Genomic DNA, 25,541 nt, shown 5'->3' with positions numbered 1-25,541 from the left:
CAAAAGGGTACCACTCTAACCGCCCCTCCGTAGAGGTGGTACAATGCATCGGCTGTGCTGAGCTTCTGCTACTGGTGCAGCCGTTTCTGACCCCCGGCCCCCACTGGTCCCTGATATTGCTGTCCTGCACTCCTGGGCGCCCTATTCGGATGGAGAGCCGACACAATCCGAGGTAGCTGCAGGTGCAGCTGGGACGTGCTGCGGTCATAAACTCTTGGCGGGCAACACGAGGAGGCCGGTCGGCTTGCCCAATGTACCCGAGTGAGTACACGAGACTCCCTATCCCTCATCTAGCCACTCGGCCTCTGTGTGCACGTACTCCCCCGGGAGAGGGGGTGAAACTGAAGCGGGCCCCGCTGCTGTGCATTAAATCCTGGGCACCCAGCTGGTTGATCTAAGCTATATATATCCTGCGCCCTTGCGACGGCGATACTGAAGACAAGTCCTTCATCTAGCCACTCGTTCTCTGTGTGCACGTACTCCCCCGGGAGAGGGGGTGAAACTTACGTGGGCACGCTGCTGTGCATTAAATCCTGGGCACCCAGCTGGTTGGTCTAAGCTAGAAACATCCTGTGCCCTTGCGACGGCGGTACTGAAGACAAGTCCATGCAGTTCTGGTGAGGTGGAGTCCTTGCAGGAGGCCCCTGGCGCACAGTGCTGTCTTCTATTACACGGGAGGCTACAGTCCATCCTATTTCTCACATGGCAAAACGAGTAGGGCATGAACAAACGGAAGCAGTGCTGGACGTCTACATAGGCTGACAGTACATCGGTGCTCCAACAAACATTGAATGTATGTGTCTCCGGCCAGCATGAGTCATTTATATTCAAGCCCAGTCACAGGACCCTCATATTCACATATACTTGTTGGAGGCTGTGGATTGTCCATCACTGGCCTCCAGGATCCAAATACAGGGGTAAACCCTAACGGGACATGCCTTGCAGCAGGCCCCTGACACATGGTGCGGTCTTCCTACATGTGGAAGGCTACAATCCATCCTAATCTTCACAGAGCTAACCGAGAAAGGCACGCACAAAGAAAAGCAGCACTGGACTTTTACACACACTGATAGTATATTGGTGCTCCAATAAACATTGAATGTTTGTGTCTCTGACCAGCATGAGCCATTTATATTAAAGCTCACTCACAGGACCCCTATACGATTTGGAGTGGAGATCCAGGAGAAACAACGTACGTATTGTCAGAGTCCCAGAATCCACCTGCAAAGGCCAAATGAATATCATTGTGGAAGCACTTCTCAAATCCTTGTTTGCCACAGCTTCATTTTTTGAACAATTCCTGGTGGAACGTGCACATCACACCCTGGCCCCGACACCTAGGCCAGGGTCTCCCCCACCGCACCATTATACTGAGGCTGTTAAACTACAAAGACAGAGAATTAATCCTGAGACTGTCCAGAGAACTAGGTACGTTGAGATACAAGGAAAGCAATATTCATATCTACCCAGATTTTGCTGCACGGGTGCAAGCCCAGAGGAGCACATATGGCCCGGTGAAGAGACAACTTGGGTTACGCCGGATTCCGTACGCATTGATCTTCCCAGCAAAACTGTGGATTCAACACGGTGGCAGGGTGCATTTTTTTCGAAAATCCTGCTGAAGTTATGAACTATGTAGAATCTTCTATTTCGCTTCCACCCTGGCTCCAGGACGCAGACCAAAACAGAAGCCCGAGGCCCGACGATGAAAAAAGGGATCCTGCAGACTGAACTATGAAGCCTATAATATCCTATATACTTTGCACAAAAAGCCTGAGCAATCTGTTAGCACCAACATATCAGTTTTAGAGTTGCCCGGGTGGTGGCGTGCGGTTGTTGGCTGCCATGGGTTTCTGCAGTTTACGCACTTCGGGAAAGTTCCACGAGTTAAAGGGGGTAAATCATCCAGTTGGAGTCGATGGTGCGGGTGGTGGGATGGGTCCAAGTATTAACCAGTCCAAGTTTAAACCTAAGTCAGAACTCGATATGTCAGGTATAATATGCGGGGGTTGTGGTGTGAACAACTTTCCCAGAAAGGTTGTCGATACGTTTTGGAGGGCATGGGGGAAGAGATGGGTGGTTTGAAGAGGTTAAACATTTTGAAAACAATGGTCATGCTGAAAGCAATTTTATGAACAATAAGTGTGCACACATTATATTTGTTGGCAGAGTTTGTCGTAGATGGCAGCTAAAGGACCCTAAGGTAGAGGGCTGCAAATTAAGCTGCTGACCTGGAATGTCTGTGGCGTTAACAACCCAGGTCAGGCAAGGAAAGTCAGTGGATATGTGTCAAGGCACGGACCCCAGATATTGATGTTGCAGAAGACACATGCCTCCTTTGCTCACAATTGGGGTCCTTTGAGATATTACCCAGAATACTCAACGCAGGCCAGAGGTGTCCTTACTCTTGTCCATCCCACGTTGGGTTTCCGGTTTACTAGAAGCAGGGTTGACCCCTGGGTTGGTATGTACTGGTGTGGGGTGAGGTAGCTGGCCATCAAACTGAATTGGTTAATACTTTCAGCCCTAATCTGGATGATCCGGAGTTCTACCATACAATCGCTGACATGCTGATCCCACTAGATGGAACCTGGGTGATATGGGGGGAGATTTTAATACCATTATAAACACAAAGTGGGATCGGTCCTCTGATGCTCCATGGGTGCTCACGAAAGCAGCACATATACTACACCAAATCTTACTACAGCTCCCCCTCCCGGATATATGGCAAACATTTCACCCACATAGCAAAGAATTCACGTACTATTCTACAGTTCATGACTCGGAATCCTGTATAGATTATTGCTTATTAACTGCCCGAATCGCCAATATGGTTCAGAGTTGTGATATCCTCCCACGCACATTGTCCGACCACTTTCTGGTGTCTCTGACCCTTGAACTGTCTGACTCTCCACCACAGGCAACACGATGGAGGATGTCTTCTGCAGTCCTATGAGATTCCTGCGTGACTGAAGCTCTACATGTTGAAATCACTGAATTCTTCGCCATCAATGTGGGATCTGTCTGCACTCATGCAGTGCTCTGGGAGATATTCAAAGTTTGGGTAAGGGGCATTATTATGGCCAAAACCTCTGGATCACTCAAAAGAATTAGAAGAGAACTAGGCCAAATTGAAACCCATCTCAGGGAACAGGAAAACAAATATGGCGAGGCACACAAGGAGGAGACCCTAGCAAGGATTCAGGAGCTATTGGGTGAATGCTACAAATGAGCAGATAGGGAGGTATTGTATATGGCCACCCCTGCCAGGGCTCGAAGATATGGGACAAAGCTGGTAGATCACTTGCAAATCTGTTAAAAGCAGAGAATTATCGCAATTTCATTGCAGGGACTCAAGCTGCACATGGTACGATCACGACCCATGACAAAGGCCTCAATGACACTTTCACACAATTCTATTCTATTCTATATTCCAATCACGATGAGGTCACAGAAGACAAACTCTCCCGATACTTAATGGCATTGGAACTCCCCACGATCTCGCCCGAAGCCAAACTCACTCTGGATAACACAAGATGAGATTGTCAGTGCCATTTGGTCACTGGCACCTGGAGAGCGCCGGGTTCAGTTGGCCTGGGGATTGAACTATATAAGGAATTAAACCAGGAGTTGGCTTCTATCATATTAGGGGGGTGGGAGGAATCCATGGAACAAGGTTCACTCCCGCAGTCAATGCGCGAAGCTATTATTACAGTGTTACTTAAACCTCACCGAACCTTGCATGATGTGGCCTCATATAGGCCTTTGCCGTTGATCAATATGGATGCTAAAATATTCACGAAAATCATGGCTTCAAGGCTTTTCCCAAGTATGCCCCAATTGGTGCATCCGAATCAATCGGGCTTTATCCCTACGAGATCGACCGCGTTGAATCTCTGTCGCTTATTCGGGGTGATGGCACAGGTGAGTCCCCATGCAACGGCTGTAGTGGCCACCCTAGATGCCGAAAAGGCATTTGACTCTCTGTCGTGGGGATATCTGTTCATGAGGCTGCGCTGTTTTGGGATCGGCCCTTACTCCCTGAGCTATGTACGACTCCTGTATTCCAACCCGGGAGCAAATGTCCTAACAAATCGGACACTTTCGGCATTATTCTCTCTCGGGAGGGGCACCAGACAGGGCTGCCCCTTCTCTCCAGTACTCTTTGCATTTACTATTGAGCCCATGGCCGCTTTGGTTAGAAGGGTACATGGACACAGGGGGATTAGAATAAACAACCCTCTGCAGATTATATCATTATATGTCGATGATAACGTCCTATACGTCCGGGACCCTGAACACAACCTCGCACCCATAATGAATGACATTCATGCCATTTCCCACTATTCAGGCTACAGAATAAATGATTCCAAATTGGAATTGTTTCCCAACACACCTATTACCATGCATCAACCCAACATACGGGGTGGGCACTGACACGCTTCTGGTAATTGGGCATCATGGTGTTGGGCGACCAATAATCATTATACGCAGACAACGATGAGAGTTACTTCCAACAACTATCTACAAAGCTACTGTTATGGGCAAAATTCTCAATTTCACTCTATGGGCGGGTGGCGCTTTTGAAAATGGTGATCCTCCCGAAATTATTATATTTCTTTCGAAAATATCCCCGTGTGGCCAGGACGTGCCTTCTTCACCAAGCTTAAATCATTAGCCTCTGCGTTTTTCTGGGTGCTCGGATTGGCAAGAATAAATTGGCACAAGCTGTCCGAACCCTATGCAAGTGGTGGTCTTGCGGCACCCGATTTTTAACTTTACAAACTGGCATCACAGGCCCAATTTGTAAGATACTGGTATAACCCTGAAGACACAGCTACACACATACCATTAGAGAAATACGTGGCATCCCCCACTGACCTTAGCTCAGTTACATTTTGTTAAAGGCATAGGGACTCCTGCATATTTGACCTTGTGAGTACTACCGTCAGTTCATGGTCGAAACTTTTGGGAAGATTGGTGTGGAGGTGCCCTATGATCATGGAACTCCACTATGGTGCTTTCCGGGAATCTCCCCCATGTTCGATGAAATGCAAAGCAATTGAAGATAGGCGACATGTACCCTGAAGGTGAATTTGTCACTCAAAACGATTTTGTGGATATTATTGGGGGCAGGAAGTTGAAATTGCTGCAATACCACCGAATGAGAGCTGCATTCCGCAAGAGATGGCCATCATTCCCGATGTAACCACATGCGCATGAATGTATAAGAGCCATCATGTCTAATGATGGCACGAAAAATTGAGTGTGCAGGTTACATGGGTTAACACAGTCTCATATTCCTCCTCAGAATTCCATTAAAGTAGTATGGGAGGGGATTGTGGGAGCCACAAAAATCGTCGCGCCTTGAAACACTTGTGTATAGGCACGTTAAAAATGCCATATCATATCATATCACAATTGGAGACGATAAATGGTGTAAATACTGTCAACTAACTAAATAGATATCTCTGAATGCTGGGCTGCGGCGGATTCAGTTTAAGATCTTGAACCAATTGCACTACACCCCTGCCAGAATGGCTAAGTTCGTGCCAGACTGTACTAGTGAATGTTTAAAGTGTGGAAGTCTGCAAGCTGATGCTTTCCATATGTACTGGTCATGCCCCCTGATTGTGTCATTCTGGGGTAGGGTTTCTGAGGCCAAAGAAGACATAGTACACATTCCATCCTCTCTGGCTCCTCTCAAGTACCCGTTTGGTGATATTGGCAAGTCCTCTGAGACTACAAGAAGTATGTTGATGTGCTGTTGCGAAGAAATGCATATTAAAATGTTGGACGTCTAAAAATTCACCCAGCCTCGACGACTGGCTACACAAGCTAACCAATGTTAATGAACGTGAAGAGCAATTTGTTATTTCTGTACCTATGACATGCCGTCCTAAGGACATTTGGGCCCCATTCAGAATGTATTTGTGTGAGATAAATTCTGATATTGACAACTCTTGAACCCAATCTGGTATGCATCTGAAAATGTTTCTCGTGATGATTACTGAAGAAGTGTTGCATATAACTGTGAATCGTGCTGCTTGTAATGTGATCATTGAATAAACAAAGATTACAAAAACAAAAAAAAGTCAAGTGCCTGACTTTGCCTGACCCGATTAACGGGACATATCCAATAAGATATGGAAGGGTTAGCCTCTTTACTCTCAGTCACCCTCTTCCTCGGCCCAGTGTTTGTGTAGAAAGGGCGGGAATTTGGGACAATGGAGAATAGGATGGGTCATGTGTATGGGAAAGAGGGTAATACCGCATCTCACCATCGGTCGCCTCACCCCCACTCCCTGAAGACACATCACCCAGGTGATCCTCCTGCACCGGTCCATCCCCAGGAACTGAATCCAAAAGCGATGGCCGTGTCCTGGCCACCTGGATGACAAGTCCCCGAGGATTAGCGGTTGAGACACCCTTTGGTTTCTCACACTTCTTTACTAAACCGATTATTAGAGCTTGTCTTTTCTTTAGTTTCAGCTGTTGCTTTCAGACTAATCGTTATTTCCGGGATTCCTTGCGCTCTTCTACATTTCCAGATGAATAAAACGTGTGCGACTCAGTCTGTTGTAAAAGTGGTTCCTCCATCAAATACGTTGAAACATTCAGTAGTAAGTCTGTGATCTCCTCAGGAGAGTTCTCCAATATTTCAACTCCCTGTGTAGTTTTCTTTACTGATTGGAGCTTATTGCTAAATCGTGCTCCATGTTTCTTTTTTTCTTCTTCTGCAGAATGATGTTATAAGTACGCACCAAATTTGGAAACTGTAGATGGGGGGAAAAGATAGATTCCTCAGGAATTTTTCTAGAGCCGCAGTTCTTATTAATGTCCACTGATCTTTTCTTTTTTGACTTCTTTGCCTTCAACTCCATTTGATTTTTAGATTTTGGTTTCTTTCTCTGGTAAAAAAACAGAGTAATTTAAAATATTAGTCTGGAAAATCTGAATTCCCTCTTCATGACATCAAAGGCTTGACTGGTCCAACATCTGTAGTGAATTATCATTCTCATTCATTGCCTTTGAATTAGTGAGGTCATCAACCTGGCATTGTAGCATGGTATTGGTGCTCCTTACCAGAGCTGGTTCCAAGCCGTCATTAATTGGAGAAGAATGTGAATAGCCATTCTCCAACGGTTTTGTGTGCCCTGCCAATTTATCGCAAACTGTTATATGACTCTCCAAAAAAGATCGTTTTGCATTAATTGTGGTAATAATTACCTTTTGTTCATTCAGGTTCACGTTCATATTTTCGTATAACCTTACCAAAGAATTTAATACATATTTCAATGTTGAAATAGTAGTTGCTCCTGGCAGAGGGATGGCACTTAAATAAGGGGCAGCCGGCGAAAAAAGCGATGGTGAAGATGACAGCGTGGACTGCTGCTTATCATCCTGCAAATTAAAAAATAAGTCCAGTGACTGTTCGAACATGAGATCTGCAGAAGGTGAAGCAACGTCATTCATCCGGGATGTTGTTAAACTTATGGGTAAATCATTCACGGTTTGACAAAGAGTGAGCATTTCGGGTACACCATTTTGTTATGCGTTGCTCTAACCCAGCGGTATTCAAACTGTGGGGCGCGACCCCCCAGGGGTCCGTGGGAGACCTCAGCATGAGATATAAAAGACATTTTTGTTTTTTTCTTCTTTTTTTTAGATTGGAAGAAATGGGCAGGGGTGGCTCACATGGTCGGGCTGAAGCATGAAACTGTCTCAGGCAACAATTAAAAAGTGGCCCACAGTTGTAAATGGATATTCATTCCTTTAGTCACAGACTGGGCCTCATTACAACTATGGTGGTACGGTAACAACGGTGCCGGTAAGCTACCAGCACCGTTGCTACCGTACCGCCATAGTAAGAGTTGCGCTTGCGGGTGCCTGACAGCCCGCCAGGTCTGACCTGGCAGGCCGTGCGGCACCTGCGAGCACAGCTCGTCGGATGCACCGGCACCGTTATTAACATTCCCATTGAGCTTATGGGGCTCAATGGGAATGGGATCTACCGGTACCGGCACCCGCGAAAGGGCAATTATCAGGTCCGCCTAACTCTGCATGACCCGGTAATTGCCCATTCGCGGGTGCCGGACCCGGATGCAACTCAGACGGCAGCCGTGCCGGTTATACCGGCACAGCTACCGCCAGGGTTGTAATGAGGCCCACTGTTTCAATAGTACCCAAGGGGGTGCTTTGTGTTAAAATGTAAGTAAATTGTGATATATTCAGCAACAATGGTCAAAATTACTAACTGCATAGTTAAGTAACTCATCAAACTAGCCCACATTGGCCAAAATGGTGGCCCATTTTGACTGGCCCACACTAGCATTTTACATTTTTGGTATAGGCTGGCAAGCCATCCATAATGGCGAGGGGGCACCACCCAGTGGCCCCTCACCCATTATGGAGGAGCTAAGGAGCCAGCCCAGTGAAACAGTGAGCACTCCCTCAGCTGCTTTTTCCAGCTGATGGAGTGCTCCTGGGCTGGCTGAACTGTCAAAGGGAAACACTGTTTCCCTGTGACAGTTCAGTTTAGTTCCCCAGCCGCACATGCTCAATGAGCCATGCAAGTGCTGGGGCGTTTTGCTTTGCCAGCATTGCATAGCTCATTGGAAATGCTGGCTGGGGCACTGCATGTCTGTATGTCCGAGGGGGAGCTCCTGCGCCTCCTCGCACATACGGACAGAGCAGCCTGGAGCAGGGCGTTTCAGCACCCACACGCAGGCCAATGCAGAAGATACGTTTATGCTAATTGTTTTAATTTAAACATGTGTATGGATGCGTGTATGCTTATGTTATGAGTGAGTGTATGGTGATGGATGCTCGTGTGAATGATAGAGTGATTGCTGTATGAATGTGCAGCACCTTGCATACACACATACTCATGTTGATTGTGTTAGGCCCAGTGGGGCCCAGGGGACAGGGATGGTATCTTTTTACTGGAAATCTATTATAGATGTCCAGTAAAAAATGTCATGCCTGCCCCCTGGGCCCCCCAGCACCATTTGCAAACTTTTTGGCTATTTACCCATTTTTTTGTTAAAAGTATGCTCTACAATGCAACATTTTAACCCCTTATTTTAAAAGAATTCACAGGGGTTTAACCGCCCCCCGATCCCTCCATTTTGGTTCGGGCTCCCTCACTATGCTCGGTCACTATGGCATTTTTGGGGGAAATAGTTATGCCCCTCCACTTAAACAAATCACCAGCCGCCACTGGCCCTCAGACTGTGTTGGGAACGGGATGGGGGGAACCCAGGGACTATGGTGGGAGCACAATGGTCGGGAAACATGGGATAGTGGTGGGAGCAGAGTGGGGAGAGCCCAGGGTGTGTAATGGGATGGGGAGAGACCAGGGACTGGGTAGGAGTGGGATGAGGGAGCCCAGCGACTGTGATAGGAGCAGGTGACGGCGCAATATATACTGTCCATTTGGCATTTCTGGGGGGTCCCGACCTGCCCAAATTTTGATCAGGGGGGCCCCGGCCAAAAAAGTTTGAAGACCACTGCTCTATACTCAAAGGTGGTTCTCTTAGCATAAGAGGGTGCGTCTAAGAATACTCTAGAGTTAGTACTGGTCCAGCCTTTGGATTCAGCATGGTGTCGAAGTTCAGCTTTCATGACAATGGCAGGGTTTGAGCTAGTTTTAAATAGGTTTCGCTGTCATTAAGTTGATTAAACCGTTCTGTATTATAGACTGCGGTATCTGTTAATTGACATTGGCATCCATCTGTTTGCAAATGTTTAGCCATTGGGTTTATAGGCGGGTTGCCTCTATTCTGTTCAGCCGTCTGTCTGATTCATCAGCAGTGACTGCAAATGCATTCCCACCAGTGGAGGACTCATTAACATATGCAATGGGATGTGATGTCACCAGAAATTAGCATATCAAGGCGAAATATGCAAATTTAACTCAATTGGGTTTGCATAACCATACAAATAGCACAGGGCGAAAGGGCATTTGCCTTTCATAAAATCAACACACCCATAAAACCAAGGGGGTATATATTTTCTTCTAATAGTGTTTGAAGATGTTAAACAGGGTTTACGTTTTGAACGCCACGAATCAATGCCAGTTTTTTCCCTGGTGAGCGCACTCCCGATATGTGACATTTCCAGGTTTAGTTGTTGGAGCTGGTGCAAGGAATTTTGACACTCTAGACAAACTATCTGATAGGTGCCCCCAAAGTTGTCCCAGTTCCCAGTCCCAACCCTGTAGATAGGAAGACATTTGCCTGTGTCCAAATCGGATAGAGAGGGATTTGTCATATGTTCAGAAAGCGTGCGAGAGAGGGGTTTCCCAATTAAGTTCAGGGATAACAAAGAAAGGTAGGTAATTCCATACAGTAATTACAAGTAAGATGTGAGGTATGTCCAGTCACCATATGCATCATTTGGTGAATGCGGAGATAAGGGTATGAGTTTGTGTATCAATGTGTACTGTGGGTAGAGGGGTGGGAGGATGAAGGGAAGGGAAGAAGACATAATAGGATAGTAGAGGATGAGAAACGTGGGGAGAAAGGGTGAGGCGGTGATGTATGGAGCGTCTCTAGGGGTACACAAAGTGGCAATGGGATGTGTTAGTGCAACAATGTGGAAAGAGTGGCGGGAGAACTGTGAGCGCGACAGAAACGGAGGAGAGAATATATTAGGAGACAGATAGGAGAAACAAGTACAAGGAAAAGAATTGGTGTTGGGAAAGGAAAGAGAAATTAGGGATATCTGAAAAGAAGTGAGAGCTGCATGGTAAAGACAGGGAAGAAAACAGACCTAGGGGCCAAATCAGTTAACATAAAAGGAAGCAGTGCTCGAACTTCAAAATGAGGAAGGACAGCAGTGCTCTCCGGCACCTCTTTCATGTGCAACTTTAGCAACACTACTATATCACTACCACACGTGATTCTGGAAAGCAGAAACTTAGAGCCACAGAACGTGCCTATTAGATGGGGACATCAACAATGCAGTGGACGCCAGAGATGGAAAGTCAGCATATAAACAGAACATACTTTCAAAATGCACACAGGTGTGAGCATCCCAAACATGTGACAATAAGTATAACTGCAAAGTTGTAACTGTTGCCCAGACGTGGGTCCCGTGCCTGCTGGGCCTAGAGACCCAGCCTACTCCTCACTGATGATGCTCAATGAGGCCGAAACATGTCTGGGGATGTGCGTGGTCTCGTGCAGCAGGGATGTGACCAAGCAGTCTGTCTGGACTGCCCGTTTGGGGTTGTTGCCAAGCCTGATATGCATATGGTCTTTCCCCTTTTGTGATAGCTTGGTAGGTGAAGAACGATGGTCTGGAGTGTTGCCCAGAGCAATGCCAGAGTTTAAGGTGTATTCAGAACCTTCCAGCCATCACCTCTGTGGTTTGCCCTTAATTGTAATACATGGCTTTTGTCCAAACCATTGCCCATCCAAATGACTGTCTTAGAAGTTAAGGCCAATCCTAACTGAGAGAAACAGAATATTTTAGCTGAAAAACATTACATTATTTTAAGATCAATCTGAACTGATCAGTCAAGCAAATGGGGGCCGGATTCTGATTCGTGTCTGTCACTTGGGAAAGATTTAAAGGATTCCCCTTTGAACCGTAAAGTGACATCGCCATAGTAAACCTCGCCCAAAGCTCAAACTTGAGGAAGGCCAACAACAGTGCAAAGGAATATCCGGCATGAAATTATGCATATTTCAACTGCCAGCGTATGTTCTGCTCTTTGATATGCCAATACAAAACAAATTCTTAATCACGCAAAGTGTGTGCAAACGTATCCAAAAAATTGCGCTCGCTTTTTTTTGTCGCAAGTGACTTGTGAATTCTATATGCAATTCTTTTAAGGTTATCTATTTATTATATTACAATACATGGCAGTATGCAATAGCAATATAAAAGCCTGTATATATGTTTCTTATTACAGACTAGTTGTGACATCACTGCTTACCTGTAATAAGAAAACTGCATCATAACTGCTCTGTAATCAGTTATTGGGCTTCAGTTGTGATGTCACAATGCCTGCTGCTTGAGCCAGCACAGGGCATAATTCCATCTGCCTCTATAGCACTTAATTAAAGAAGTGACATGCTTTCCAAATCTCTTTCTAGTATGCTCCCTTTCTGCGACAGTTTATGGCAACTGGACTGTTTAAAGCAGTATGTTTATTTCATGCAGTGCTGGAGTTTAACGCATGTCGGCAAGAATCTGCAAGGTATTGCTTATTTTAAATCACAGAACGAAAAGGGATGCATTTTATTAAACTTAAAACTATTTTTCTGCAACACCTTAGAACCTGCATATTGGGTTGTCTTTTAATCCAAAAAGTTCCTACATTGGTTAACTGTATCAGTCACTGGAAGAGATCTTGCAATACATTATGCATGCAGCCAGGTATTCAAGGGGCTGGCAGGCTGGCAGTGCATATGGGCATATATTGCAATGAATAAACTACCCACTACTATACACCTTGAAGATCTGCAACCTTATAGAGGAACCCGGCTTTTGGCATCCTTCCTGTTTGGTCACGGAACTCCTCAGTGACTTACAGTATCCCTATAAGGTAGGTAGGGGGTACTTTATCCATACATTGTATTGCTCCTTGTTCACAAGAGATATATTTTACGCTGTCACATGAATGGATATTGGGGCCAGATATACATGTTGGCATTATCATTCTTGTCACCCTGGAGGGTAAAAAAGAGAGAGTCATTAAGGTGCAGGGCTAACACTCAAGACCAGGCTCCACCTGGTAACAAAAGGTCCCATTCAGCATGCCCGTGTCATTCAGAGCCCCTTCACATTTAAGGATGACTCAAATCCCAGGGGCAGCACAAGCAAGGTCATGTTTGTCACCATGTTCACCTTACTATAGGTGTAGTTACAGTGCTCTGCGGTCCACTTTGTAGACTTTTATCCTTTGCACTAGTAATTGCACCCCCCACATCTTAAGGGGGAGGAGTGACTCTGACAAATAAGTGGTCATTTTCTGTTTCAGTTCTCCATTGGCTACCTTTCTTTGTTCTGCTATGCAAAGGCAGATAAACCTGCCCAGTGATTAACTGCAGCCACTCCCTACTCCTATGCTACTACAATGTTTCAGACACACAATGAGCGGGCGCTGTTTCTCGTCAATCTTGTGAGTTCTGTCCTTCCCGTATCTTCCCATTCGGCCTACTTCGTTCTGTGCTGGTTATGTTTCCTCCCCTTTTGTCTCTCCTTTCTATAGTTTTTCCTCCTGGTGCTGTCCTGGGTACTCAGAAACCTGAGGGCTTCTAAGCCTTATCCTGCTCCTCTCCTTCTGAGTAAGATTCTATAGTGGGCCTTCCCAATTCCTGGAGAAAACTGTGGAGTTTGTTTCTGCTAACCAAATGTCACGACTGCACCACTGGAGAACCAATTGGCCCCCATCGTGGAATATTTGGGACGCATTCATCACCATAATCCTCCCCGGACAATGTCTATTCATATTTTTGTCTTTATTTTCCATTTGCAAGACTTTGGTACTTCCTTATTTAATTTCACAAACTACATATCCCATAATGCAACTTGTGGCAGTTCTCACTCCCTGGCTATTCCTATGCAGAAGCCTTAGAACCACAATCCCCAGAAGCCTTAGAGATCAGTGCTATTTTCACTTTCCCAGGACCAGACAGGGACGAGGCAGATTACCTTCAGGTGTGCTGCTCCGGGTGCTGCTAATATGCCTGCTTCAGCACAAGGCAGGCCAGTATTTAAGCAGCTGCCTGCAGGAGCACAGGGCTCTTTCACTGAGTTCGCTCCCAGCCCATTGTGCTTTGATCCTTGGATTTCTGCTGTGTCCTTTTGCTTCCAGAACCTGCTCCTGTTCCAGTGCCTTGTGCTCTCTGCCTTGCAGCCATTCTGCTCTGCATGCACTGCCTTGCACCTCTGTGCTTCCTGCATTGCAGCACTGCTCCCCTGTCTGCAGTCCTTTGTTGCCTGTATGCAGCTCCTTGCTCTCTACCACCAATGATCTTGTTCCATGGCTGCAGTTCCTTGTTCTGTGCCCACAGCCTGTGTTACCTGGCTTTAGCTTTCTAGATTCCAGTTCTGAGTGCCCTTGTTATTCCAGTCTATAGTTACATTTCCTTGTTACCAGTCTGCAGTTCAATCCTTGTATTAAATAGTGCATAGTTGTGGTCCTGAGTTTTCTTGTTCCTGATTTATAGTTCAGTGTGCTGTTCCTTGATTCCAGTCCTTAGTTTATAGTATGCTGTTCCAGTCAACTGTACCCTTGCACTTAGATTCTTGTCTTCTTGCTGTTGCTCTTTCTTCCTGTTCTGTCCTGAACCTTGCTCACTTTGACTTCCTATTCCTTCCCTGGATATTTCTGTTACTGTTCTTGTCCTCACTTGTACTTGTGTAATTCCTTTGTTCACGGTTTGGCTGTGTTTCCCAGCAGGCAATCTCTGCCCCTTTCCTTTGTCGGGTTTCAGTATTGTACAATGTGCCATATTTTTAAGAGTGTGCTGGTTCCTGTTTCGGGAGGCAGTCACTGTTCAGTTCCTGCTCGACCCATACAGGCTTCAGTCTTGTGAGTACTGGTTCCTTGTTCGTGCCTTAGGGTCCAGGCACAGACACCCAGTGCTGCTGCTCCTTTCCATGAGCATTCAGAGTGGGGCCCTGTAATATAACCAGCTCAGAAGGCTACAGATTCCCCAGACCCTGTGGGAAACTCTACACCCATTCTGCATACACCCCAAGTGGGCCTCTAAAGTGTTTGTGTTACTTGTGCCCCCTGACCCTGTCTGTTCAGTGCCTTTGTTGCCTGTCTGTAGTACTTGTCTATCCTTTCTTGTCTGCAGGATTCCTTACAATCCTGTCTATTGTGCACTTTTCTCCCCTCTGCTTTGCGGGCACGTCTCGCCCTCAAGCCCCTGACACGAAATCCTCACCTACTGCTGGAGGTTATTTCTACTTCAAGCTTTTTCCTCCCCTCTAACAATCGTTCACATGTCTCATGAAGTCACAGCCCACCTGTGATTCATTCTGGAGGCCTGGAGGGACCGGTTAGACCTCACCAAAGCCTCCAGACGTCAGCGTGAGCAGGTAAAGCCTGTAGCTGATAGCTACCTTGTTGGTCTAATGCATCCGCTACAGAATCTTTGTGTAACCTGAAATTCACGGGGTTGGATCCATGTGGCCCATTCAGGCTCTCACTATTTTGAGGTAATTAAAAAGAGTGGTATTGAATAGAGTAACGTTAAGATTAGTTGGTGGGGCATGAAGACACGTCAAAATGTAAACAGTGCTATGTAAGTGTAGTTATTTATATTAGCACAGTGGAACAGTGCTAATGGATTCACTTTTTGACTGAAAAGAGGGCAATAGTCCTATGTTGTTACTATGCCCACTCTCACAGTGTTGCCAAATGCAACAAAATGGGGACCTTAGTATTCTTTTCACTTTTGTATTCTGGCACTTTTGGGTTTGCGTTTACCACTAGAAATCCAAGGCCAGGTGTATCAGGATGAAACATAAAAACTAAGAGGTGAGCTACTCACTTGTAGGATGGGTCAACGAGATCACTGTTGAAAAATAAAGAATGTTAGACCCCAGCAAGTAGTTTGTTTTTAACGCGAAAACTTTGAGATATCCAAGCCCAAGGGGGACAAAGGCATAGATGGGTTGAAAGCATAGCGACAGAGTAAAGAAGGGCCAGATAGCACAGAGGTACACTTTCTACCCCCACCATGCTGAAGTTATTATTTTGAGACATGTGAATAGGTTGTTTGGGGTGCAGTGGGCACGGAGTGCAATGTCCCCGCATGCATGGTACACATAGGCTTCACTATTAAGTCTCTCATTTTCTTCGTTATTTTTTATTAATTTATATACAGGGAGGACCAATGCTATTTTGATCACAAAAGAACATACAATAGATAAGAAATCAGATTGAGGGGAATCGGTGAGCTCCTTACAATGGTGTGAGTTTTAGTGAAATTCTGACCAGGTTGTGGGGGACAATACATGTGCAGACCTACATAGATTAAGGACAACGAACATTAGACATTTTTAGGCACAGGAGGGCGGTATGGCCAGCTGTGTATCTGTGAATCCGGTAAAGCTGAAAAGGGCCATCACGAGGGGTGTGCACGGGTGGGGGCAAACTGCCCCTGCCCTCGCGGGTCACGGTGTCACGAGAATAGATTAGCCGAGGTCAGCCGTGAGTGTGCTGCCATTGATTTGCTGCTGGCTGCAGAGCCAGCCTGCAGACATCAGAGATGCACAACAAAACAAAAGCTGTGCGCACTCAAGACTTGTACATTTCTCAAGGTGTGAATCACACCATCAACAATGGGCTGGCCTGGTCTCACTGCCGCCTGCCCTGGCAGGGATGTGTGAGCTTGCTCAGCCAGGGCCCAACCAGGCCCAGCAACCAATCAATGACAGTTTACTGCCACTGGTGCTTTGGGAAGCTAGTCCAGTGCATGTGCGACTTGCATGGGCACTTTGGTCTCCTAGTTTGTCCTTTGTGCACCCTTAAAAGGATTCCTTCTTCTTCCTCGCTTTACAGGTGCGATTGGTGACACCGAGGGCACTTATGTTTGTTTTTAACGCCATCCAAAGAGCATTCCATATGGCAATGCCTTACTGTTGCCCAAATAGCTGAAATAGGGTGTCCTTGTGTTCCTCCATACGGTAAATGTGTCCACTTTTGGTGCATCAGACTCAGTGCACAGTTTTGTCATGCAATGTGATGTACTTGACAACATTTGCATGTGAGAAGTGCAGATTTGAAGGATGCACCAGAAACATGCACATTGTGTCGTATGTGCTGTCAGATGCACTGTTGCTTTGTTTTTCTTTTGCCCAACATTTGGTGCTGTGCAGCCCACCTTGCATTTTTGTTAATTTCTTTTTTAATACATGCCTCACTATGAGAGGCGCGATCATGTACATACATCTATGCATACTTGTGCATCTCACTGAGATGCATATGTGTTTGTAAATCTGCCCCAATGTCTTCTTCTGTGTACAACAGTTTGGTGAATTTATTTTATAAATATAATTAATTAAATAAATAATTATCATACATCACATTTCTGCATGCAAGGACCAGTAGACAGAGTGGACAAAATAAATATTGACGATTGTCATCCTTTTTGGTCTGGCTTTCTATTTTTGCTTATAGCAAAACAAAAGGAAGGTTTTAAATACATCTTAACCTCTGTCATTGCTCTAGAAAAACAAAACAGAGCATTGTTCTTTAGCCTGCCAAGCCATTACAGAAAGGGGTAATACCATATGCAAACCAGGCTTGATCCCACCCAAGAAAAGGCTTCAACCCAAGATTATTTTTTGGTTGAAGAAGTTTTGCATAAAATATCACTGCACTGTGAGACAAATACAGTTTTCTGGATCTGGAGTCATGCATTTGAGCAAATACCTCAATGCGTTGAGCAACTCTATAGTCAGGTTTTATTTAAATAACAGAATGATATATTAACATAAGCTCTGAAGTGAATCACAGAGCTGCAGATAAAACACAGTGGCCCTCATTACGACCCTGGCGGAAAGTGACTGACCGGACCGCCACAGCGTAAATAGCGTTTCGGCCATTGTACGAAGGAGCAAAGTGCGGCCCATTCCGACCCATCGGGCACGAGCACCACGGCATGGCGGAAGTGCAAAGTCCGCGATGGCGGAAAAGACCCCAAAACGGCCCACACCGCCGCCGTACGGCGCCCTAGGTGCAATACTGCCACCCATCACAGCGGACACCGCAGTGTGCGCCTACCGGAAAGTACGGTGACCGGAAATATACGGAAACGGAAGTTAAAACATGGGCCCGGAACGGGAAACATCCCGCGTACACCTATAAAACCACTAAAACCACACAACCACTAAAAACACTACCCTGAGACACACCCCAACCCGTCATCCACCCTAGCGAAACCAAGAAAAATGGGAAAAGTAGCGAAGAAAGCGTGCGACCGCAAGCGGCAGGTCCACTTCTCCCGTGAGGAACTCACCGTGCTAACAGAGACCCTCCAGGAGAATGCTGCCGTCGTCTTCTGCACACAAATGACCAGGACGGCACTTGCAAACAAGAAGGCCATATGGGCTCTGGTGGCACAGCGGGTAAGTGCGGTGGGGACCGCACCCCGCACCCCACAGCAATGCCGAAAGCGATGGGACGACCTGCGGATACGCGTCCGCAGCATACTCTCTGCCAACCGCAACATTGCCACAGCCACCGGGGGAGGTCCTGAATCACCCATCAAGTTGACCCCCTGGGAAGAAATCTGTGCCTCCACCATCGGAATGGAGAGCATAGAGGGAGTCGGAGGGATGGAGAAAGGAGTGCAGACATCCGAAGATTCAGGTAGGTGGGCCAGATAAAACAATGCCAAATCCACAAAGTCCAACCATGTGAAGTACCATGTGTCCACATAGTGCAACAGAAACACATGTCCAGGAGAACGTCCACACACATCGGCCTGATAGCGCACGTTAAAACCCACAATAAATACATAAATAATTAAAAACCCCTAAAACACGCACTACACGTGCAGCAGGCACACCCTAACTGCAGGCTGCCAAACAACTGCACCCTCACTCCACACACAAATGAAAGCACCTCCAAGGCCCCGACCCAAATCACCCTCAGGTACCACCCCAATGCATGTGATACAATGCCATTCCAATTCCCACAGACCCATCAATAACCCTCGCCCTCCTTTACTCCACCACAGGGTCCGATCCAAACGACGAGCTTCAGGACACCCCTACCAGCACACCTGCAAAGAGGGCCAAGACCAACGGCCAAAGACCCTCCACCTCAGCTGCACGCATCAAGACACGGCAGCAGCACAAATCAGGTGGCAGCACAGAGGAGGGAACATCAACAGGCACCCCAGCAGCCAGCATGCCCACACCACCACCACCACAGGTCCCCCCAACGGATGCCACAGAAGGCACTGCCTCTGGTGGCAGCAGCACCATAGGTGACACCCCATTGATGGCAGCATGCTCCGACACAGAAAACGGGGATGTCGAAGACAGATCCATCCATGACCTGTCCCAATCCCCCTGTCTGTCCCATCCCGTACAACATGAGGATACCACGCAGGGGCACCCACAAGACGACGACTGGCCATCCCCCACAAGCCCTGTGGCAAGGCAACATGAGGTCAACAGCCCCTCTGTGACACCCCCGCAAATGGCCATGGCCCAGCAGAGGCAACAGTCCCTCGACCAGTTAATCGTGCAACAGCAGCAACTGGCCACGCTCCTCAAGGACCATGCCGATGAATGTGGGGGCACTAAGGCAGACATAGAAACATCAACTGAGACACTTAGGGCAGAAATGGAGAGAGGTACAGAGACACTAAGGGCACAAATGGAGAGTAGCACCGAGAGCCTGGGAGTCCAAATGGAGAGAAGCACCGAGAGCCTGAGGGGGGAACTGCATGCGACGTCCAAGGACGTATGTGCCGAACTTGCCGCAGTGCGCCGTGTGCTCACTGAGCTCTCGCAAACCCTTAGGGACATGCATGGACGTGAGCAGGCAGAGACATCATCCGTTGCAAGTTCCGTCCAGGGCAGCCCCCAACGTAGATCTGGGAGGAACCTGCGCTCCACAGGCAGGGGTGCCCCTGATACCCGCAGAGGGGGCTTGCAATAGCGACTGCCCACTGACAATGAGCATCTTTGGACACTGGTGTTCGGGGGGGAGGTAGGAGGGTGTAGGGGGTGTGTTGGGCTCACTTGGGTGGCGGGTCGATAGGGTGTTCAACATGATATCACATATGCCATAAACAGTGCACGATCAACCAATGAGATGTGTGGACATTGATCTTTGTGTACTAGGCCATCATAGGCGTACAGTCCATATTGTGCATGTCCCAGACACACACAGTGCCACGAGTCCCGTGTCCATGTATCAGCCACCAGGCGTGAGTGCTAGAAGCATACATCAATGAGATGCTGACGAATGTCACGGCCCTCCGGTGCCTCGCAGACTCCTTGAGGTGCTGCCACATCCCCGCCCTCATCATGACCATCATCAGGTGCTTGCAGTTCTGCGTCAGGGGGCATGGGCACATTTCTACGTACGCACATGTTGTGGAGCATGACACATGCCATCACCATCTTTGCAACCTTCTCATGGCGGTACAGGAGTGCCCCGCCAGACCTGCTGAGGCAGCGGAAACGACCCTTCAGTAGGCCGAATGCCTGTTCTATGACTACACGGGTACGTGAGTGGGCATGGTTGTAGTCCTCCTCATGCTGGTCCCGTGGGTTCCGGACTGGTGTGAGGAGCCATCTCTTCAGTGGATATCCAGCATCACCTGTATGTGGACGAGAAACGTATGATGTGGAATGCCATTGCTACGTACGCACACCCCCCCCCCTTCCTGCCAGGTCATTGCCGAATCACATACCCCACATTATCATGCATGTAATGAGACTCACCGAGTAGCCAGGATCTGTTCCCTGCGTGTCGCTCCATGTAGCGTGGTATTGTAGAGTTCCTCAAGACCATAGAATCATGGGTTGATCCAGGGAATCGGGCACAACAATGTGTAATGATCCTGTTGGAGTCACACACCATTTGTACATTCAGAGAATGAAATTGTTTTCGGTTGCGGTACTGGGCCTCCATGGCATGTGGGACGACCGATTCCACATGGGTGCAGTCGATGGCACCAATGCAACCCGGTATGCCGGCAAGTGCATGGAATCCCACTTTTGTGTTGGTAATTTCCTGCTCCGAGCGTGGTAGGGAGATGTAGTCGTCTGCGTGCTGCAGGAGGGCATCGAGCACTTGCAATAGTGTCTGTGAGAACAGTGGCTGAGAAATGCCATGCAACTGTCCGACTGTGTGCTGGTAGGTGCCTGTGGCCAGGAAGTGGAGTACAGACACCACCTTCAGTAGGGGTGGGATGGCGGTTGGGCTGTCTATCATGCTGACAAGGTCAGCCTGTGTCATGTCCACAATGGCGGCTATGGTGTCCCGGTCCAGACGGTAGAGGGTGTGGATCTGCTCATCAGTGAGGTTGAACGGATGTGCTTGGAGGCGTGGGATTGCGGGCTGCCTGCGTGGTGGTAGTGGCTGTGCTGGCGGCCCTTGCTGGCCCTGCCTTGCCCTCCTCCTCCTCCTGCGTCTCCTCCGTGCGGCCGGTTGTAGTTGGTGTTCGTCTTCTTCCTGGAGTTGGAGTACTTGCAGTGCTATCAGGTCCCCCAGGGCCAACATCGCGAGTCCTGCCGGTAGCATTTCGGTGTGGTTGTGGGAGGAGACTGGCTGTGCAATTTATGTGTTTTCAGGCTGTATGGCCTCCACCTGTGGTGATTCATTCCACCTGTGCAAACTGCTCTCCCCTTTGGCCGAGCACGTCCCGCACACAACGCTGCAATTCGGGGAATGGCATCTTGCTATTGCAATCATGTATTTGTACCCGATGGCCGTGTAACATTGGTTGATATGTTCATTCTGCTATGGTCCCATTGTTTCACATACTATCTGTGCAGTCGCGAACAGACTTGTGAAGGGTCAGTGGTACGTAGTACTCGAGTAACGGTGGGCCCTCATGCATCACTGTACCGAGTTGCAACGACGGGCGGGGCGTCCCATTTGTGGGTGAAGGCAGTTGCCATTTTCACACACAGCCGCACTAGATGGATTAATTAGTGATTTCAAACGGCCACAGATGCTTCTTCGACGTGATGTTGCAAATAAGGAATTCGAAGGGCGGCGCTTTCGGTTTTCAGCTAGCGGCGGGGAAATGCCCACAGGTCTGACTGCAAATATAACGTACTATTGTTCAATGTCCTTGGGACAGGGGCCATGGCGAGGATGCAATGATTGATATGAATGGTTTGGGATGCGCAATAGCGACGTGGGCGATGAGGCCGGACGTTCCCAAATACATGTTACTTCACAACACTGGCATTACGGGCTGGGGCACTGTGGATTTTGCAGGCTGCATAACGCACAGACTCAATGGATATTTCTAATGTTATGTGAGTAAATATTCAGGCGTTTTACTCCCGGGATGAGGGAATGATGAATGGATGCATGGGCAGGTGATTTGATACAGAGTTTGCCATGTACAGGGCTTCTTGGAATCTATACGCCTCCCCTACGCTATGTGATGCAGGGCTGCCATAGTGGGACCATCGTCTATCTGGCCTTGTTGAGCCCTCCCTGTCTCGACGCGCCCTCAGACACTTGTGTCCATGCACGTTACCAATCCCATCTGATGGATTCTGTTTTGACAGACGCATGCACAGGTACACTCGTTTGTGATGGTGTTTACACCTCGATATAGATAGTTATGAGTCGCAAGTGGTTTTTGGGTGGTGATGAACCTTTGGAGTGGGCTAGCATGCATATGGCTGTGGATTTAGTGTGATCATTGAAGTGAGTTGTTCGAATGTAGTTCTGATGGCCATTCTGTTCTTTTTCTTTTCTTTTGGTTGACAGGTATCTCCTCCCCTTTTGCCACTGCCATCTGTATGCCACTCCTGCAGATGGGTTATACTCCCGACACCTGCTGCTTCGTGTTAATCAGTGGAGCAGCATTACGATCTTATGGGACGATCGCCAATGGGCCACATGCCCTTACGCAGTACTGGTGGCTCGGAGCAACATTTCGGCCTTTCAGCTGGACTAGTGCCTCCCCATTGGGACGGCCCTGCGGTTCTGTGCGCTTCCATGTTGCCTTTTCGTACGTGAATGTGGCTCTGTGTACCATGATGGTACAGGGCGTCACACAAGTAGTGGCTGGTCATTTCTTGCGGATGCAGCCCACAATGGTGAAATGTGTTTTGGAGTTCATGGCCTGATGGCTGTATGGGCTTGGTGATTTTGTTGTGCATTAAATTTCTATTCTGATTTGGCCCGTGTAGCGTTCTTCTTTGCAAGTGATGTGGCATATTCCTATTTGGGGAGCGATGTATTGTGAGGAGATCTGCATTGGGTTCCAGCTTCGGAGTTTAGTTGCGTGGTACTGTACTGGACGCGTTTGCCTACGAAGCCCGTGAGGTCAGGGATGGGGGCTGCCAATATGACTGTTTGAATGTTGTCATGCTCAGGGGCGGGGGATTGGGTTTTGTGTAACAGATGCCGGTCAGCCAGGTGGACTGGTGGAATGATGTGATTTTCGGAATATTGCTGGTCACAGGTGCCTGTGTTTGCGTGCGTTTCTTGGTGGGGGACTGTGGTCATGTCCATTGGGATGGCTTCTGTATTCGTGCCATCTGTGCCCTGCAGCTCCCATTGGCCCCTCTTGTGTTTCATTTGTTCGTTGGCATGCATGGGTGACTTGTACATTTCAATGGTTGCATTGTGACTTCATTGCACCTACGGGGAGTTGTACTTTGTGGGCAGGGAGCGGTGTACAGGCACTCAGTGGGGCCGTTTACGGTTGATTCGCGATGCCGTACTTCTCACCATGGCGGAATGGTTCATTCCGCCATGCTTGATGGCGTTAGGTACATGTCCGCTAGGGTCGGAATTAGCGTACCCTTGCGCCATGGTGGTGTTTACGGTTTGGCATGGCGCGCACGCGCGTGCTTGGTGCAGTTAGCGTTGGCGTTCACTACGGTGTCGCTAATGGCTTCGTACTTTGCGGTGACGGGTCATAGTCGCACCGAGCGCTATTCGATGGCGGTATTGCATTTCCGCCATCGTTTTCCGAATTCCGCCAGGGTCGTAATGAGGGCCAGTATGATTAAATAATCTGGCCAGGGTCCCACACTTTGGTTAAATGGTGAAACCGGGATGTGGACAATTGATGTGGGTTTCCTTCCCATTTTCCGCCCAAGAAGGTAAATACACTGTTTACCACTGTAAGCGCACATGTGTACAGTGGTGATCCGTAATGGTCGCCACCATGTACAAACTGCCATCAAGGCAAAGGATCCCTATGGAATCCAATCAGATTTTTTCTAGCATGAAAAAGCATGTGAAATTCATAGGGATCTCAGCCTCTCTGCTCACATCAATATCTGATGCAGGGAGAGACTCTGTCGGATTCCCTGCACAGAGCAGTGAAACCTGCAGAGTGCATTACCTGTTTCATGACTTGCTCCATCCGGGAATCAAAATTACTCAGAGGCGGTGAAATAGGCAGAGCTGGCCTCCGCATAGTTCGCTGCCTCAGTGCAAATCTCTTTTAGAAGCAACTATAAATGCAGCCCTATCCTGCGCTTCCAGATGGTGCAATTGCCATAAACTGAGAAAAGCAGAATGTCAGATAGAAAAGTAATCGGACTGCACTGTTTTTCACTTCCAAAGAGGGGCAGGGATTAAAAAAATAGTGCAGACACTCCAGGATTTTAGGGGAGCCATTATGTATTTGACATAATTTTCTTCAGTTCCCAAGCATTCCTCATTCTCCATATTTCTCTGACAGTGTGTGAGATGTTGGCTAATTTTGGCCCTGTTTTGGAAACTGTAGTAATTTCCAAGGAGATCTGTGGTAACTATCAAGAGATATCAGAGGCATATATGAAAACATTGCTATTTAGGGGAGGATTCTGAGTTTTAAAACTTGAAAAAAAATCTATCTTAAACTTATTCAAACTGCCAGCAAACTCTATCAAACGAAAGCGAATCTCATGAAAAGAATCACGCCAGTTTCAATATGTGCATTTTTATTGTACGAGTTGTTGATGCTCTGTTGTGCCGCTGCATGAATATAGCATGTCACTGAACTCCAAATTAATAAATAAGTTATTAGTTAAACATTTGTTTTTTGAAGATATCCAAGTTACTAAACACTTTAAAATGTTATAAAAGTGTTGTGTTGTGTAGGTGTGCTTGGTAAAGAAAGGAGGTGTGTTGTGTTTGTATTCAAGTTTATTGGGAGTAAATATTTGAATGTTGCTAATTTCTTGATGTGTGAAAATTCATACCTTATAACTACATCCAATTCAGTAACATTTTGGAATACAATCTTCATCTGCAGCTTGTGAACAAATTACATGCATTCCGATGATTCCAAGGACTCTAATATTACCAGACTTTATCATGCTATTCATTTTATTCATAGTTTCTCATCTTGCAGATCTCTCCAGGCCCGCCATCACCTGGCAGAGGTCCACCATTGTCAAGGGCGGATATGAAGTAGTCTGCTTGGCCCCGCGGAAGTACAGCGGCAGCTTGTTCAAACTGTACCAACGGGACACTTACTTCCCTGTGAGAGAGCATAAGGCCTCAGCAACAAACTGGAGTGTAGTCTTCCTCTTCGGCAACGGCACCCTTGTCTCAGAAAGGCAGTACAGATGCCAATACCAAACTCGGGTGTTGGGGAAGCTGATGACCTCCAACTTCAGCAAAGCTATCACAGTCACACCAGGTAAGTGTAGGTCTCAGCAGGAAGGGCTATGTTATGTTATTTATTACTGTCTCAAAATGGCTACCGTAGTAGTTTCAGAGTGCTTAGACTTGTCTCTGAAGTGGTGTATTGTGCCCGGCCAGGGGTATCCAGACCTTAGACTGGCGGCAGGAAAGAAATTGAGTGAGGGACAGCTAAGTGGATGGAAAAGCTTGTGATAGATGCAGTAGACAC

At 47.5% G+C, this 25,541-nt stretch overlaps 1 protein-coding gene across 3 annotated transcripts in view; it reads left to right on the top strand.

Moving 5' to 3' along the window:
* Positions 1–25,541, top strand: part of LOC138526959 (T-cell-interacting, activating receptor on myeloid cells protein 1-like) — a 234,722-nt gene that overhangs the window by 39,692 nt on the left and 169,489 nt on the right. For 2 of the 3 annotated variants that reach the window (XM_069637904.1, XM_069637895.1), the window contains exon 3: positions 25,023–25,328. In XM_069637904.1, coding sequence (XP_069494005.1) covers positions 25,023–25,328 — 306 coding nt within the window. The remainder of the gene's footprint in view (positions 1–25,022; positions 25,329–25,541) is intronic. The other variant, XM_069637914.1, reaches the window with a different exon arrangement.

The sequence above is a fragment of the Ambystoma mexicanum genome, chromosome 1q (assembly GCF_040938575.1).
Source record: "Ambystoma mexicanum isolate Mex_15411 chromosome 1q, UKY_AmexF1_1, whole genome shotgun sequence".
Classification (NCBI taxonomy): Eukaryota; Metazoa; Chordata; class Amphibia; order Caudata; family Ambystomatidae; genus Ambystoma; species Ambystoma mexicanum.
This window is presented reverse-complemented; position numbering and strand designations above follow the sequence as displayed.